The sequence below is a fragment of the Heliangelus exortis genome, chromosome 1 (genome assembly GCF_036169615.1).
Source record: "Heliangelus exortis chromosome 1, bHelExo1.hap1, whole genome shotgun sequence".
NCBI classification, from domain to species: Eukaryota; Metazoa; Chordata; class Aves; order Apodiformes; family Trochilidae; genus Heliangelus; species Heliangelus exortis.
The window spans coordinates 174,642,053-174,660,074 of NC_092422.1; the positions used below are offsets into that span (position 1 = coordinate 174,642,053).

An 18,022-nucleotide genomic window follows, 5' to 3' on the forward strand; every position below is an offset into this window, starting at 1 on the left:
GGCACCACAACACACAAGAACTAGATGAAAATGCCCTTGCACAATACTCCTCAGTGAGATTTTTGCTGGTGATTCCCAAGCTTGCAAAGATGGGGCAAACTAGTGCAGGAAAACTGTAGCATGAGAGAAGTCACAAGGTCTCAATGTCCTGATTGTCCTCAGATTTTAGTCATGAAGGAAATGGTAAGAACTCATTGTAAGACAGTGTTTCAGTTGTGGTTCTAACAGTGGAGTCTTTGAATGGTATTTTTTGTACAATATTGTTCTCTTAAACTTCTGCTGCAAGAAACATGCTACCAAACATGTCTATGATTTTTTTTTTCTTTAAAAAGCATTAAAGGTAGCATTGAGAATAAAAGAAAGTGACCCCATCAATTCAGATTTCACTAAATTCACCTATCTTTTCTCCTAATGAATTTAGGGAGCCATTACTTTGCTGTGCTTTTGCGTGGGTTCTCTTGCTACCCTTTCATCAAACCCTTTAACTTCAATAAACATGCAGGTATTTATGTTCGTAGGAAGGGTCAACCTTGTCTTCTGCATAACAAAAAAGGTCAAGCAATTTCTTACACAAAACTTAAAAAATATCATCACTCCTACACCACTGTGTCAAAAGACAGAATGATGTCTATGAGTATACAGACATGGGGTACTACATGGAGGGCTACAGCTCAATGTATCTTCACTAGATAAAGAGGAAAAGGCTTTCAATTAAGGCTTCTGGTAACTGAGCTCAATGACCAGCTAAAGACTGGTTGATATTTATGTTTTGGCAGTACTGACCATGTGGCTAGTGATGGAATGAGTATAGAAAGAGACCACTTTAGCACAGCCTTTTTTGGGGTTTTTTGGGTTTTTTTCAAATTTGATTTTTTTTCATTTATAATGACACAGGATTTTTTGAAGTACTTAGCTATGCCCTACATATTCGAGGCAAAGCTAACATCAATCTTCATACAGGCTGCACACAAAATGTATGCTTTACTTTCTAAAATTCAGTCACCCTTAGCTACTACTCACAATATATGAAGTTAAAACATGAGAAAAGAAACCTGTTCTCCATTGGTCCTGACACTCAAAATTATCCTATTCAGGTTTTTAGTTGGACTTGGCTTAAGCAAACACATTCTTTCCTTGCTTGGATCCCTATGACACCGATGAGAATATGAAAAGTAGATTAAAAGCATGACAGAAATCTTGCATGTTCTGCTACCCCAGTTCTTACATTTCTGTATCTACACCTAACATTCCACAAGCCCTAAGAATTCCTTCCTCGATCATATATATATATATATATATATTAAAAAAAAAAGAGTAAAAGCATCAACCCATGATCAGAGCAATAAATATTAATGGTAAAACAGTGATGAAACGATTGGGGGGCTGAAACTGCATGAGAAGCTTCAGCCCCAAGCATTTAAAAAGAAATTGCAATACGAAGTGTTTTAAGTGGATCGCAATCACTCCTCTTTGTTAATACTGGGTTTTTCCTGCTGTGAGCAGCACCCACGAAGCCCGCAGCACTTTGTGCTCCCGTGGTGCCGGCATTGCCCGTGTCACTGACACCTGCCAACACAGCGGCTTTTTTCTCTTTGGGTTACTTATGAGAAGACACAGAAATTGGGGAAATTTCGTTAGTTTTGTCACTTTTTTGTGCTTTCTATGCGTTATCACTACGCTGGGGTCTGGGGACGCTCCGGAGGTCCCAACTGCGCCTGCAAAGCGAGAGCTGAGAGGGGAAACCTCGGAAAAAGGCCTCACGGTCCCGGCCGGATGGGTGTAAGTGCGGGACTGGACAGCAGGACTTCGGCCGGGAAGGACGATGTTCCCGCGGAGCGGCAGAGCCACGGCCGAACTGCCTCAGAACCGCCTCAGAACCGCCCCAGAGCCGGCGGAACGCCCCGGGGGAGGTGCGGGCGGCGCGGTGCATGGCGGCTCCCGTAGTTTCCCGCCGCCCGCCGGCGCACGGACTACATTTCCCGTGAGGCGGCGGGGGAGAGCGCGAGCCGCGGTGTGCGTCAGCGGCGCGGGCAGCCAATTGCGGCTCGGCCGGAGCGAGCGCCGTCAGCCGCCAATGTTGTTTTCGCTGAGTCGAGCTGCTGGTGTTGTTGGCGGCGGCGCCATATTGGAAGGGACGAGCCCCCCGTTAGCGAGAAGCCCCTTGGCGCTGGCCCGGCCGCCGCCATGCTGTATCTGGAGGACTATCTGGAGAGTGAGTGTGTGCGGGACGCGGGTGCCGGGTGGCCGGGCACGACCGGTGGAGGGGAGCCGGGGGGGGAGCCGCGGCGAGGAGGCGGCGCCCCCCTCCCCCACGGCGGAGAGTCACTGACTGACTTCCTCCCTCCCTCCCTCCCTTCTCCCCCCCGCCCCTCCCCTCCCCTCCCTGTGCCCGCAGTGATCGAGCAGCTTCCCATGGATCTGCGCGACAGGTTCACCGAGATGCGCGAGATGGACCTGCAGGTGCAGAGTACGTGAGTCCCGCCCCCGCCGCCTCTGCCCGCCCCCTCCCCGCCAACACCGCCACCGCCCCGCACCGCCCCGCCAGCGGGGGGCGGCCGCGGGCATCGCCGCGCCCCGCCGCAGGGTGCCGGCCCGCCGCGTGGGGAGGAGGGAGGGGAAGGCAAAGGAGGGAAGGAGCGGGCGAAGCGGCCGCGGCCCCGCCGCCGCCGGGGCTTTCCGACCTGCGTGGGCAGCTCCGCTCCCCGCCGCCGACCCGCGCGCTGGACCGGGGTGTTCGCGCTCCTTCCCCAGCCGGTGCCGCGGCTCGCGGGCAGCGCCGCTCCGCTGCCGAGAGGGCCGCTCCGCGGGGCCGGGCGCGTCTCGTCGGCACCGGGCGCCTGGCGTCGTCTCCTGCGGGGCGGCGGAGCGGGAGCGGGGCGGCGGGCGCTGGCGAGGCTGCGGGAGGCGGCGCTGCCGAGGCCCCGCGCGGCGCCGGGAGTCGCCGGGACGCAGCGAGGGGCGGAGCGCGCTCGCCTGGCGCCTGTCAGCCACCGGCCCCTGCCCCGCCGAGACGGCCCCCGGACCCTGCCCCTCCCGGGCCGTCCCCTCGGCAGTGTCCGCGAAAGTGGCGTTTTGCAGGAATTTTGCCCTTGGACTTGTGCTGCTCCCAAAGGTGTTTTCTGTGGCATGTCCCAAACTCTTTAGATTTTTGATCCCTAAGAGCAGTGATGGTGGTTTGGAACATGAGTTACGTCCCACTCTTTCAGCAGGTAGTGGCATGCTGTCTCTCAAACTTTCCAGCCAGCTCTCCTCATTGAAGTGTATGTGAGGGTGCTTTTAGCTTAGCTTGTGCCCTGTGAAACGGACACAGGGGTTTTTTAGTTTTCTTTGTAGATCACTTTGTATAACTGCTTATATCCTGATACAATATGCTGCCTGATGCTGTTTTCAGGATGTATTGGTCTTGTCATATAATGTAATCTCATCTGGGGCTTGGGCATCCTGTAACACCAGTTTAAGTGTCGCTGTCATTTAATCCGCTGTGAATGTTTCATTTATAACTGAAACAGTTTCTGAAACTTACTGCACTAAAGAGGAAAGGGATCACTGATACAGAAGGATTGGACTATTGTAAATGCAACACTATGTGGAAACACAGTTCTTTGAAAAAATGGTTTTTAACCTAAAACACTTAGAAATACAGTCTCAGACTATCCTTTGAATATTTGCTTTAGAGCATCCAGCAAGCCTGTTTAACAGACTTTATTGACACGTGTTGAACTGGCTGTAAGATTAATTTGTATACTGTGGCCTAAATGCTAGCTGGCTTTAGTGCTTAAAGTTATGGGAACAGAGCCATGACTCCCCATGGGAGGTAGCACCTCCGGAGTAGCTATTGCTGGGGAGCACCATGAGAAGGAGTGAGCAGCTCACTGACCTCAGTAGTTCTGAGTAAGGTCTAATAGGTTTTTTTTAAGTGTGTTTCAGAACCAAGCCAACTGGCACTGCAGAGGTTGCAGGAGAGTAATTTCCTCTGCTTTAACTGGAAGTGGAAAATAACATTCCATATTGTATTACTGGAAGTAATACAATTACTGTATACTAAGACCAACCTTTACGTCCAGGGAAAAATTCTCTCTGACCTTGGTACTTGGATAATTTTTGCAAAATAAGTTACAAAGCATCCAAAGACATTTACAAAACTTCTGAACTATCATCTCCTCTTTAAAATGAGTTGCCAAGCTTCTTGCTGAGTACTAAGTGTAAACCTGGAAGTGGTTCTCTTGGTGTCACACAGTGACTTGCTGTGAAGATGCAGTAACTGTGAGGCACTTGAAAACAATACTTTGATGAGCATTGCTGTCCCAGAAACTTAGGAGGTGTAACTCAGAGACAACTGCTGCTGTGGTTTAGAGTCTATATTGAGTTTACATGCTGTCCTGTTTGGACCACGTGGGCATACAAAGAGGCAGGTATTGCTCTTTGTTGTTGGAAGTAATAATAAACCAGCTGTACCTACAGTAGGTCCTGATAGAGCTGTGGTAGGAAAAGTGAAGACCATCTGAATTGTGCCTTTTGAGCTTTAAGTGAGCTCTACATGGAGCACAGAATGTGTTTCTCTCTTTAAGTTAAAATCATGGATTATCAGCTCAGCATGGGTAAAATGTCAAGCTCTGGAAAAAGGCCTCTTTTCTAAGAGAATTTCTGGCAACTGTCTTGGGAAATCTGATCTAAGAAATTCATACCTCAAAATGATAGTTGGATTTAAAAGTTAAGGGAGGAGAAAAGGTGAATGAACTTGAGTTTACCAGAGAGGATTTTTCATATAATTGAGTAGATTTGACCTATGTTAACCTTTGGTGTTTCTGCCATTTAAGGAGACACCAAGTTTTCCCTTAGGCAGTTTCACGCAGAGTGATGTGTGTCCTTGACAGAAAGTAAAGCAGGAAGGTTTATTTTTTTTTTTTCTCACATCTGTGGAACCATTAGATTAATTATCACCTAGCTGTTTGCACTCTAGGAATAGGAGATGGAACATTTCGTCTTGTGGCTTTGTGGACCAAATTATAGTAATTTGGTCAGAGAATAAAGCTTTTAGAAGCCTCTGTCTGAAGTGTGTGTTGCTTGCTTGCTTCTTAATTTTCTCCCTGAATAACACAGTGCAAGTGGAAGAGGCTCATTGTGCAGGTTCTCTGATCTTTAACCTGTCTAATCAGGTGATATGAGCCTGTGTCACACCTATTCTGTTTTGGGATTAATTACACTCTGTCCAGTCAGGTGCTAGTTTGCTGTTGGTTTTGATGCTGGATGTTCCTGGCATAGGGAAAATCAATGAATGTTTTGATCAATGATTTTTGATTATTTATGTGAATGGTTATCTCTAGTTGTGAATTTTCACAGAATGAGAAAACCTTTGGGCTCCATTGGATTTGAGCAGTCAATCATACTTGGGGATTTATGAGTTTCTTGAACTAGTTAATTTTAAATTTTTTTGATTTTTTTAAAAAATTTTTTAAGACATGATGGCCACTCTGTGATCTAGTTTGAAGGGCTGTTTCTGGAAAGCATCTGAAGTATTTTACACCCAGAACCTGAAGTCTGTAGGTAGTTGGTGCACTGTCACATTTAATTTGAAACTGCTATCCTGGCAGTATCACTGATAGGGCTGTAAAAATTTTCAGTACTGTCATCTGTCCTGAGACAAGCAAGGCTGTCTGCATGGTTTTTGCAAATATGCAAGTTGTTGCATGCACAAATGTCCATCTGTTGAAACAGTAAACTTAGTGCTTTAGTGCTTGCTTTTTTTTGTTTTTGTTTTTTTTTCTCTCTGAAAGAGGGTGGAAGAAAAAGGGAATCATTGTCTGAATAAACAAGGAAACAAGTAACTTGTAGTTGATGTTCCCTTCATATGAAAGTTAATATTAGAGAATTAGTGGCTTTATTTATTCCCTTACAGTCTTTCTCCACTTCATGTAAGTGAGACTCCCGTCCAAATAGGGTTTCATCAGCGCTGCTCTGTGGGGGTGGGGAGAGTAACCTTGTGAGTGCTTTTAATTTGTCCTCACCCTTCCTAGCATATAGTGGAGAGGGATTTAGGGATTTGACTTGGAGGCTGTGACTTGACTCTTCAGTTGCTCTATCTTTTTGAGGCACTAATTTTTTCAATTATTTGGTTTTGTATTTGACTGTTTCTCTTAGGAGAACATTTTGTTTCCTGCTCAGTTTGTAACTGGCTAGAATGTTCCAAAGTCAGCAGTCTAGAGCCCTGGGTGAGGAGTTTGGGTCATACTTTAAGTCACTACCACTGCTCTTAGGGACAAAAAACCTTTAGAACTTGGAGTCCTGCCTGTCCCATGCTGGAGAGCACAAGAACCTTGATGAGAATCCTACCAGAATGCAATTCTGCTTCTTGGAAATGAAGGTAAGTATTTCCCTCCTCTGTCCAGTGTCGCTTGATTGGTCTGGCTTTTTTTTTAAATTTTTTTCCTCTAATAGTTTGCACCTCAGTCCTGTCAACTTTATTTAAGAAAAAAATCTGCCTTTATAATGTTTATGTATGTGAGAAGATAACATTTATCTCAATCTTTTTCTGTGCTACAGATGCAATGGATCAGCTTGAGCAGAGGGTAAATGAATTTTTTATGAATGCAAAGAAAAACAAACCTGAATGGAGAGAAGAACAAATGACATCAATCAAAAAAGTAAGGATATCACAAGAGTGGGTCACATTTTTCTTTTGTAAACAAAGATAACCGTAGGAAAAAATAGCTTATGATTGGTTGAGACCGAAGTGCTCAGAACTGTAACTTCCCTTGGGCTTTCACAGGGATGGTTAGGACTACCTAAGAGGAGAATAAATGGCTGAAACGATGCTTTAATCAAGCATTTCTCTTGATTTTTTACCCAGTATTTTCTAGCATTTTAAAAAATGTTATCCTGGAATGGTCAAGAAATGAGGTACTAAATTTTCAGCTCAGACTTTTTGTTTCTGCTTGTATGACATGAAGCTGCATAAGTTAATTGTCTTCCTTTTAGAGGATATTTTTCAAACTTTGCTTCAGCATTTCCTGTGATTCTGCCTATATCCTTGCATATGTTATACATAGGGTATGTGTAGTTTAGCGAGGGAGGAATAAGAAGATGGATGTGTTTTGTTTTATTCTTCAACACTCAGATATTGGTGGTGGTATTGTTGGTGAGATAGTCCATCATTTTTGTCACAAGAAACTTGTTTCTAGTCTATTACACTTGCAGCTTCAGCCCCTTATTTGACCAAGGGCTTTTTTTTTTTTTCCTTAGTTAATATAAATGGATTTCTGTATTTAAAAAAAGAAAAATCCAAAGCTCTGACTTCTCTAGAGTAAAATTAAAAATTTGATTTTGAGTTTACTTGAATGAAAATTTCAAGTAGTTTTTTTCTGAGCAAGATACTTTTCAGTGGAATTCAAGGATAAAAATGCAATTAAACTGATTTAATTCTAGTGTAAAAACATTTGATTTTTGTGTAAACATAATGTTAAAGAAAAAAGTTGTTTGGGGGCTTGCATTAATTTGATCAGATTTTAAAATCATATTGCTGTAGTCAAATTGTTTTATAATACACATCTGAGTTATATAAATGTATTTTGAAATAGTTTTAACTATAAACTATATACATCATTGTCTCTGTTTAACTACAGTGTTCAGAAGGCCTCCTCTCATGATACTGTTCAGCATAGTTTTGAAGGGCAGTTTTATCTGCAGTTGTCCTAAAGATCCATAGAAATTAAAAGGCATCTAATTTTGGGTCCATAACCTTATGCTTTGTAATAAATCCAAGACTGTTTCTGTTCTTGTGACATTTTAAATATCATTGTAGGAGAAAGTATCCATATCTTGTATGGATACTTTGGCTTTTTCTAAGGCATAATCAATAAATTGATATGTAATGCATCTCTCGTCTAAATTGCAGCTAATTGTTGTTCATGGTAGAGTTTCACAGTTTTGCTGAAAACTGACTTGAATTTGTCACTTCAAGTTATATTTTTTGCTGGATAAGAATTGCTTAAAGCGGCTGAAATTAATTGAGTAACATTCATAATTAAAAAAAAATCTCTTTATAACAGGATTATTATAAAGCTTTGGAAGATGCAGATGAAAAAGTGCAACTGGCTAATCAAATATATGATTTGGTAAGTAAACAGTAGGCTTGTGGTGAATTACATAAATTTATGCCCAATGGAGTTGTAGACTGTGATAAGAAGCACTACAATGGTGCTACCTGTACTGTTCTGTCAGCTACATACAGATTTTTTTTTTTTTTTTTTTTGCTGGTGAAAGAAAAATTTACTATTTTATTGACTTAAAAATTTGTCACTTTGGGTAGGAAGTGTCACATGCTGAACATACAGAGATAATTTTAGAAATCCTAAGGATTTAATGCATGTTGATTTTTTGTCTTAGTTGTTTTTTTCTGAAGAACTTCACAAGCAAGTTATTTTTCTTTACAGCATCTGGATTTTGGCTTTAGTTTCACTCTAGCTAACTGTAAGTTAGTTCCATAGGTTGGAACTTGCTCCATCTCCTTTGGTTAGCTGGTAAATGCAAAAACCTATTCAATTTGTAGTAGTTTCGAGGGGTACATTTTGCTGTATGACTACAGACAAAAAACCGTTTTGAAACACAGTGTTTCTTTCCATTACATTAAGTTCAGAATTTTTTTGTTTCATTTTCGGTACGCACAGTAGTCTTTATGCTTTCAGCCTAGAGACCTTTTTACTTAGTACTGAAGGTTTCTGATGTGTATAGTGGCATACAAATTGCAATTCAGTAAACTTGCACTTTCCCCAGTGCAGCCCAGCTTCTTCTTAAGTTGCGTGTCATGTGCTGTTTTTTCTCTTCCCCTTTCTTTACCCATATACACAGCCCACCCAAGTCTTTTTAATCTTTTTTTTTTTTTTTTCCCAAAAGAAACACTTAAAGCTGTGTCTTGGAACACTGCAGACAGTAAGAGTAGGGCTTCTAATTGTTGAGCCAATACGTAGCCTTGTATTCTGTTATTGACTGTGCATGTTAGGAGCAACAGCACCGTTTGGGTGTTCACTCTAGGATCTGCTGAGTTAAAGAAATGGAGGAGACTGAGAAATTAGGGCCTCTGTGCATTTTTATATGTGCTTAGTGATGCATGAAAGAGAATTTCTGGAAGGAAGATTTAGAAGCCTGAATCATGGAATCATAGAATTGGCTGGGTTGGAAGGGACCTCAGAGATCATCAAGTCCAACCCTTGATCCACTACCGCTGCAGTTACCAGACCATGGCACTGAGTGCCACATCCAGTCTCTTTTTAAATATCTCCAGGGATGGAGAATCCACCACTTCCTGGGCAGCCCATTCCAATGCTTGATCACCCTCTCAGTAAAGAAATTCTTTCTGATGTCCAACCTAAACCTCCCCCGGCACAACTTGAGACCGTGCCCTCTTGTCTTGCTGAGAGTTGCCTGGGAAAAGAGACCAACCCCCACCTGGCTACACCCTCCTTTCAGGGAGTTGTAGAGAGTGATGAGGCCTCCCCTGAGCCCCCTCTTCTCCAGGCTGAACAGCCCCAGCTCCCTCAGCCTCTCCTCATAGGATCTGTGCTCGAGTCCCTTCACCAGCCTGGTTGCCCTCCTTTGGACCTGCTCCAGGACCTCGATATCCTTCCTGAACTGAGGGGCCCAGAACTGGACACAGGACTCGAGGTGTGGCCTCACCAGTGCTGAGTACAGGGGCAGAATCACTTCCTTGGACCTGCTGGTGATGCTGTTCCTGATCCAGGCCAGGATGCCATTGGCCTTCTTGGCTACCTGGGCACACTGTTGGCTCATGTTCAGCTTCCTGTCAGTCCAGACTCCCAGGTCCCTCTGTGTCTGAAGTTAATGATGTACATATTCATGTTCCAGAACTGGATGGTATTTATAGTTGCTTTGTCTCAAAAACAGGTAGATCGTCATTTGAGAAAATTGGACCAGGAACTCGCTAAATTCAAAATGGAACTTGAAGCAGATAATGCTGGAATTACAGAAATATTAGAGAGACGTAAGTATTCATGATCTTAAAGAGATTCATAGATTTTCTGTCCCACTTGCAAAATGAAAATATCATATGCTTCTTACTGGCTGACAGTATTTCCAGGTGTTTCAAAATTGTGTTTTGACCCACATACTTTTCATCAGGCAGTGAATCTCAAATTTTAATTTCAACTGCAGTTTTTACCAGTGAAGACAAAACACAACTGAGTTCTTGGAACAAGTTTTTTGTGCACAACTGTTGCACTAGAAAATTGCTGCAGTATGGTACAGAATTCTTTAATTCTTAGGATTTAGATGACTGTAGGTATTCCAGCAAGTATTTCAGCCTAAGTTTGCCACCTGCATAGTTGAAAGTGCACCCTGTCTTCCTTGAATTGATTGCTGCCAAACTGAGCAGCAGTTGTTTCAGTTACAGGTGTGAAATGTTAAGTAAAGTTAGGTGGTTTTAGTTGGGCAGTGGTTTTCTTTTTTTAAAAGGGAAAGAAAGGGTTATTTGTAATTGGGTAAGAAACCATCATGCTTAAATGCATCAATGCTGGTATTTGGAGTGAGAACAGAAATGTAATGTGACAGCTTTTTGGCCAACTTGGTGTTGAAGAATCTGGCCTTTCTGTACACATCAGCATTTAGACATCAAGTTCAAGTGTGATTACAGTATATTTCAAGGTTTATTTACCTGCTGTGATTATGGAGGTAAGAGGCAGTGACTCTTCTCATATCCAAGGATAGTGAAAACTAATCTAAATCACTTGAGTAGATTCTATCTTCAAACTTTGGCTTTGTCATAAAAGCTGGGAGTTTTATGGGTTTTTTTGTTTGGAATTGCTCTTCGAAATAAAAGGCAAAAAACCAAAACTGCAAAGTGTGTGTTTTTAATGAGTTACCAACTAGAGAAAAAGACTAGTTTATCTTGGTTGGAATACCAGCTGCAGGTTTAAGATGTGATACTACCTACAGTTGACTTGTGTGTTTGGTGAGGTAGGGAGGTAGAATTTCAAGAACTTGAAACAGAAGTACTGACTATACATAACTGGGTATTTCTTATATATATACATATTTAGATTCTTTTTTTAAAATAAAGTGAAAAGTAGAAGCCTCTTCAATTTTTTTAGCTTTCAGAGTCAATACACATCATTCCACCAGAGGGCAGCCTTTGGTGTAATTCAAAACATGATTAATGGTTGTTCAGTCAAAATATATCTCCTTATGCTTTGAATCAATTCTGGAATAATTTTCTTTAAACTTTTGTAATGAATTCATGTAATTTTTGAAAGCACTGATAAAAAAAGTGGTAAAGAAATGCTGAAGCTATGGATTTTGAAAAATTAATGTGAATTTCCTTTCTTCCCTTCTTCCTTCCAGCCAGCAGAATCCTTTTGATTAAAACAAATACAACTGCATAGTGATTAATACTATAAAAATTAATTTGCTAAGTCAAAATCATGCCATTGGTGACTGACATTTTCCTATCCTTTTTATCTCCCCCATAGGATCTCTGGAGCTGGATACACCATCACAGCCTGTGAATAACCATCACGCCCATTCTCACACTCCAGTAGAGAGTAAGTATTTGAGACCTAAAAGCATGTCCTTTTTTTAAGGTTTCTTTATTTTTTGTTGAGTAGTAGTAGGGAAAGAAAATAATGTATGGAACTTTCTTTTTTCTCCAGACACTTGGGGGCAAAAGGTAGAATGCAATGATATTAATGTCTATTCAGAAGAAGAGTGAAAGAATGAAATAGTAAGGTTTTGCTTGTGGGAATTAGTTGAAAGTACTTTTATTATGTCTAGTTACTGTTTGACTTTCAAACTCAGATGTTTTGCATTTGAGTTTCTTTAATTTGTTTCATTTAGAAAGGAAACACAACCCATCTCACCACAGTACAACAGATCATGTTACAGAAAAGAAGTTTAAATCTGAAGCTCTTCTGTCTACCCTGACTTCAGATGCATCAAAAGAAACTACACCAGGTAATCTGAATTCTATTGCATATTCTACTTTTTAACTGGGAGAAGAGGAAACTATATATATCTGTCATTGTCTTTTGAAATCAGAGGCTCATACCCTTTCCTCTGAGATTTTCACTTGTTTGAAACGTGAAATTTCAGGCATTGTTACTCATCTGTGTTGTCCATGAAGCACATCATCCTCATTGTCATGTAATAGCTGCATTTTGGCTGGGGTTTTTTGTTTGTTTGTTTACACTGTTTGGAAGAAGACAACAGTAGAGTTTCATTCAGCCAGTAGTAGAAAGAGATCAATGCATTAGTATTTTGGAAAAAGAAATGCATGCAACAATTTCCAAAATTAAGGAAAACAATTTTCAGGTTTTTTATTTTTCGGGAAAGCAATTTTCAGTCTTTCTTTTATTTTTTAAGGATTGGTCTGACAAGGCATTCATTTACAGTAAAAAGCAATTCTTTCATGTGTTGCCTTTTTCAAAAGAAAGTCTTTGAGTAGTGAATAAAAAAGCCCCACAGCTTTCTGCACATTTTCAAAATTAGGGTGTTTCATAGTTTATTTTCTGAAAATAAAAGATTATGAGAGGTTATAGAAATTACACTCCTTTATTTTCTGGAGTTTAGTTGTGTTCGTCTGTTTTAAGTAGCCTCCCATCATAAGCACTTTACTCTTCTTTTGAAGGAACTTTTCATGAGATGGCAAGTAGAATATGGCTGTGTTTGAGCAGCTGTTAATCTGTAGTTGGTGATGGAAATGTGTTGCATTAAGACTGATCTTTACTTATTAGAATTAAGATGGTTAAAAGTTTTACTTCAGAAGCAGCATAGGTGTACAGTCAAATTCTTGCCCTCTTCTTCATGGTTACAGTAGTCAGCATGATTTCAATGGAGATTGGATTTATGTAGATGTAGCAGCTGCATTTGTTTTTTGGTAGTTGAATGTGATATTGAGGACTGTCTTTTTCAAAGGACTCCTTGCACGTGAGCAAAGATGAAGAACAATTTATTTTTTTCTGTTTACTGGCTTTGTCAAATGGCTTTAAACTTTTTTCCAAATGATCAGACTGCTCTGACGTATAAATGGAGTTCCTGCTCTTTCACTGGTTGTCTCATATAACTCTTCTTAAAATGCCAAGGAATTTAGTTTCATTTTGAATTTCATAAATGTGTTCTGTTCATCAAGGGTGTCGAAACAGTAATTCATCATCCTCTTCAAACAATGCATACAATACAAACTCTTCTCAACCATTGGCATCATATAACCTGGGCTCATTATCTTCAGGATCTGGGGCCGGTGCAATTACCATGGCAGCAGCTCAAGCAGTGCAAGCCACAGCACAGGTAATGTCAAAATATTCTTTGTCATTCTGCCATCCACTATTGATTAGGAAAGAAGACTAGTGATTTTTTGTTTGTTTTAAATTCTTTAAATTCTTCTTCACATGATTACTTTTAGCTGATATGGTTCATTTCTCACAGTTCTTGATTATATGCTACAGTTTCATCCTGTAAAACTTGAATACGAACAGCTTGATTTCTGGATTTTTCTGTGGGATATTTTTACACCTTTTTACCACCTACTGGACATAATTTTGTTAACAGGGTAACTAATGTGCCTGTTCAGGTAGTTAGCAGGATGATCTAGGTCTCTTTGGCCTCTTAAGGCATTGACCCACATGTCTTCTGTAAGAGCTCTACTGTGTATTCTGATACAATATCAGTATTCCTTTTAGATGAAGGAAGGAAGACGAACATCCAGCCTAAAAGCCAGCTATGAAGCATTTAAGAACAATGATTTTCAGCTTGGAAGAGAATTTTCATTATCCAGAGATTCAACTGGGTATTCATCATCAGCTCTGGCATCTACGTTAACACAGACGTTAAGTTCATCAACCACAGATTCACGAAGTGGCAGAAAAAGCAAGTAGGTTTTCTTGTTTGTTGACTGCAATTACAGCATTTAAGACAGCTATTTTTTTAAAAGGCTATGGGTCACATTAAAAATAGTTAAAAATTAAAAATATTTGATAATATTAATTTAACATTAAAAATATTTAATATCTGGAGAGGACAGCAGCAGCAGTTACTGCCTGCTGGCCTGTTTTGTTCAGGGCTTTTGTCCTCTCACTTTCTTCAAGCAAACTCACTCCGAGGTTTTAGACAAATGTCTTTACTTTTTCATCTGTCATAGAGCCTACTTTCCTAATTTTCTGTGTGTTCTGGGGAGAAGATCTGTCCTGATGACAAATGTTGAGAAATATTATGCAATGTTTCGTAGATGATTTTGAAATAATCTGGAGATCTGCTTCATGCCACTTTACAAACAGTCACAGTACTTTCCCATGGCTGCTCATCTAGGATGGGGAACAGAATAAATTTTATTTTTGATTAAAAAGTTTTAAAATTTCATTTTAAACAGAACAGTGTCACAACAGATTCACAAGTTATACCTCAAAGAACTTGTCTTAAAATACCCATCCTTTTCAACTGACTTTTTCCTTCATACAAATTTTTGTGTGTTCACAGCTCAGTTAGTAATTTTATCTTAGAAGCATTTTTCATCCTTGGATATCATATCTGGGATGTCAGATCTAACCTATAAGCAAAAGCTTAGAATTTGTATCCTGGCATGCTTCCTGTGGAGTGATAGGTGATGCCTGAGTGGAGATTAACATTCAATCAGTCATCTTCAAAATGCAATTATCTGTTGCACATGACTCATTACGTTATTCATACATAAATTCTTTTATTGGCAACATAATTTTTAGTGGAACTTTACACCAGAGCTATTGGTGGACAATTTTGTGAAGAAAAACATTCATTAAAGTCATTTGGCAGTTTAAAGCTGTTAAATTCCTTTGATTAGAGGAGTGTGTCTTGCACTTGTAAGCTGGTAAGAGTTCCAAAGAGCAAGCAATGTGTCCATATGAGTTCTTGAAACTGTGGAATGGAAATTGTTAGGAAATGATCCTTTGGGATTTACATACTGCAGTATTTCAGACTTAACAAAGTATTTGTTTTATGATCCATTCACTTGGCAGAAAATTAATTTAAATTATGAGATGTTATTTTTTAAATTATTTTTTTCTTTTTAAGAAACAACAACAAATCCTCAAGTCAGCAGTCCTCATCATCTTCCTCATCTTCATCTCTGTCATCATGTTCTTCTTCATCTGCACTGGCACAAGAACTGTCTCAGCAAACAGCAGTAATACCAGAATCTGACTCCAATAGCCAGGTTGACTGGACCTATGATCCAAATGAGCCACGATACTGCATTTGTAATCAGGTAAGGATGGCTTCCAACCTGAAATTTAACTAGAGCTGCTATTTCACTGTAGTTAAACTTCTTTAATTGCTAATTTTAAAATATTTTTATTTTCAGTCTTCTGAAATTCTGATCTGTTTTTAGTTTCTTACGGTGATATATTTATGGTGAATAATTAATCTTGAATCTACAAACAAGCAACTTTTGCAGTGATGTGACATACCTGGAGAGTTTAAAATCTTTTAATGAAGACTTCAGGAAAAATTAAATTAAAATCAAACAGGTTCACAGTGAACTTAGCTAAAATTCTGAGTTACTCAGAAATTTGCCTGGTGTCTCCTGCTTTCCTTCAAAAAAGCCCAAACAAAAGCAAAAAGAACTCCACAAACAAACAAACAAAAACCAAAAAACCCACCAAAGAAAAAACTTATTGTAAAAGCCAACTGGAAACTTGACAGACTGAATGACAACATGAGAAACTTGTATTTTAAAATGCCTTTTCTTATTTTAAACACTTTTTAAGAGTGTTGGCTTTTTTAGAGTTTTTAGAGTTCTGTAATTCTCTTGAAAGTATCAGCTGATTCAAAGAAAGTGCTTAAAATTGTCATGTATGCCAGGGAAATGCTAGACATCAGTATAATCTTGCAAACTGAACTGATAATGCATTGAGAACTGTTTAGAAAAAAATGTGCATCATTCAGGTTTTGAATGCTGACTTTTTCTGTTTAACATAAAATATTCATAATTTTATAATTTTTGCATATTTTTTTTAAATGTTTGTTGTGTTGTGTAACTAAAGAAAAACCAAAATATTGTTGCTGCTCTAAATGGAAAATCTCCTCAAAGGAAGAAACTTTAATTTTCACCGTTTGAAAACATTCATTGTTTTTAAATAGTAATATAGATATTAATATGTGGTTTTGCTTTGTTTTTTTTTCTTATTTACTAGGTGTCCTATGGTGAAATGGTAGGCTGTGATAACCAAGATGTAAGTAACAAAGTTCAAAATACTCATGAGAGGTGTGAGCATGTAACTATTGCTTGCAGGAGTTACTTTTCTTCAGTGTTGGTTTTAGAGTTGAGTTTTTTAGAGATATGTGTATATGAGTTGAAACATTCTTCAGGAAGCTTCTCCTCATCTGTTCTGACAATTCAGGTTCTTTTAGAAGGCTTCACCCACCCTTCACTGGGAAGGTTTGACATGTTTAAAATGTCCTTAATTTCTAGGAACTTCTAGCTGTGTTACTACTAATACCAGTTGTCCTCTTTGAACAAAGTTTTAAAAGAACAGTTGAATGTAATAATGCATTTACTGACACTATGCTTAAGCAGGAATGAATGATACCTGTTGTGTCACTCAGTGCTGTCAAACTAAGTATTTCAAAGCACACACACAAACTTTGCTCTGTTTTGTGAATCCATTTATGACTGCTAGAATTTTTACCACTTTCCTTACTCTGTCTACTGTATGGTGGGGACTGAGATTGCCCTCTCTTCTCATTTCGTCCTGTGGCTGTGTGAAAATCTGAATGGATGCTTTTTACTTGTACTTGATCTTCATAGAATTGCATTTGTGGTAGGTGTTTCAAAAAAGCCCTAAATCCCACACCTTCTCTTTAACTCTGTTTTTATAGTGCCCTATTGAGTGGTTCCACTATGGATGTGTTGGACTGACAGAAGCACCCAAAGGGAAGTGGTACTGTCCTCAGTGTACAGCTGCAATGAAGAGAAGAGGCAGTAGACATAAATAAGTTTCATCATCTGGAAAAGAAATCACATCCTTAAGGTTTTACTGAGGACTTGCAAAGGGGAGGAACCCTCACCACACTTCCTTGCAACCACTTAAGGGTTAACATAGCAGTCATAAAATCTTGAACTATTGATTTTGCTAGTCGTGTTTTAATATTGTAAGTAAATTATTTATGCACATTGATGTGCTACAGATAATATTCCAGTGAGCCTTGGATTGTTCCAGTGGCCAACATATGCAGACATTTGTACTATCAAACCATTTTCTCTGAGCAGTGGGCATTCTACAGTTATGATTTAAATTACAATCTTCAAAAAATTCCAATAAGTCAAGATTTTAAATGTATGTTTTATATTCAACAGATATATTCTGCTGCATGTACTGTACTCAAGAGCTGTTATGTAACACTATGTATATAAATGGTGCAAAAAGTCAGTGCTTCTGAAAAAGAAATGAGACAATGGTTTTTAAAATGCCTTTATAGCTTTGGTTCCTTATGAAACTTAATTCAGCAGGCTGAAGAAAATGGTTCTTGTATACAGCGGGCTGTTGTCTTCTAGGGTACTTGAGTATGTAAAAACAAAAACAAAATGCTGTAGAATAAAACAAACTTGTGCCATTAGTCTTTATATGTTTCTGCTCTAGAAAAGATGCAGAAAAAAAGTGTTAAAGTGATGATAAATTTTTATACCAAATGTGTTTATTTTTTTGTGCAGGTAATCCTTTAAATTTGAATTGTATTAGGTGTTAAAATAAAACAACCTCAACTCCTCAAATTCATGTTTTCTGTACATTTGTCAAAAAAAGGTTTGTACCTAAATGGTTTAAGAAGAATATAGCTAAGTTTGCAAAAGAAATTGCTACACATTTGAAGGATCATCAGACAGGAAGACATTTCTCTGGTGAGTGGATAATTAATACATAGGTAGGCAAATGTTGAAATATCATTTGCCTTGTCATCTCTGTAGATGAAAAGTGGCACCTCCTGAAATGGGCACAAAAGTTCTGTTTCCTATGTGGTTTTAAAAGAAAGAAAAAAAATCTTTAGTGTGTCG

The 18,022-nt window shown here is 39.5% G+C and overlaps 1 protein-coding gene across 4 annotated transcripts; it reads left to right on the forward strand.

The window, feature by feature from the left end:
- Nucleotides 1-1,887: 1,887 nt before the first annotated feature.
- ING3 (inhibitor of growth family member 3) lies at nucleotides 1,888-17,743 on the forward strand. Of its 4 annotated transcripts, none has more exons than XM_071733729.1 (12): nucleotides 1,888-2,212; nucleotides 2,396-2,467; nucleotides 6,541-6,641; nucleotides 8,046-8,111; nucleotides 9,898-9,994; nucleotides 11,478-11,549; nucleotides 11,842-11,958; nucleotides 13,232-13,290; nucleotides 13,683-13,873; nucleotides 15,046-15,238; nucleotides 16,167-16,205; nucleotides 16,852-17,743. In XM_071733729.1, the coding sequence occupies exons 1-12, from the start codon at nucleotides 2,185-2,187 to the stop codon at nucleotides 16,966-16,968; spliced, it is 1,152 nt and encodes a 383-aa protein (XP_071589830.1). In that variant the 5' UTR covers nucleotides 1,888-2,184; the 3' UTR covers nucleotides 16,969-17,743. The 4 variants fall into 4 exon arrangements, with proteins under 4 accessions (XP_071589830.1, XP_071589829.1, XP_071589832.1 ...); XM_071733728.1 differs by having other exon boundaries at nucleotides 1,889-2,212; nucleotides 13,133-13,290; XM_071733731.1 differs by lacking the exons at nucleotides 1,888-2,212; nucleotides 2,396-2,467 and adding an exon at nucleotides 6,186-6,361.
- The last annotated feature ends 279 nt before the right edge of the window (nucleotides 17,744-18,022 follow it).

Excerpts from the sequence above, each read along its gene's own strand:
- ING3 (XM_071733728.1), top strand. The coding sequence starts at position 2,185 with ATGCTGTATCTGGAGGACTATCTGGAGA. Across the intron at positions 2,213-2,395 it reads TCTGGAGGACTATCTGGAGA|TGATCGAGCAGCTTCCCATG; the intron begins GTGAGTGTGTGC and ends CTGTGCCCGCAG. Across the intron at positions 6,642-8,045 it reads AAATGACATCAATCAAAAAA|GATTATTATAAAGCTTTGGA; the intron begins GTAAGGATATCA and ends TCTTTATAACAG.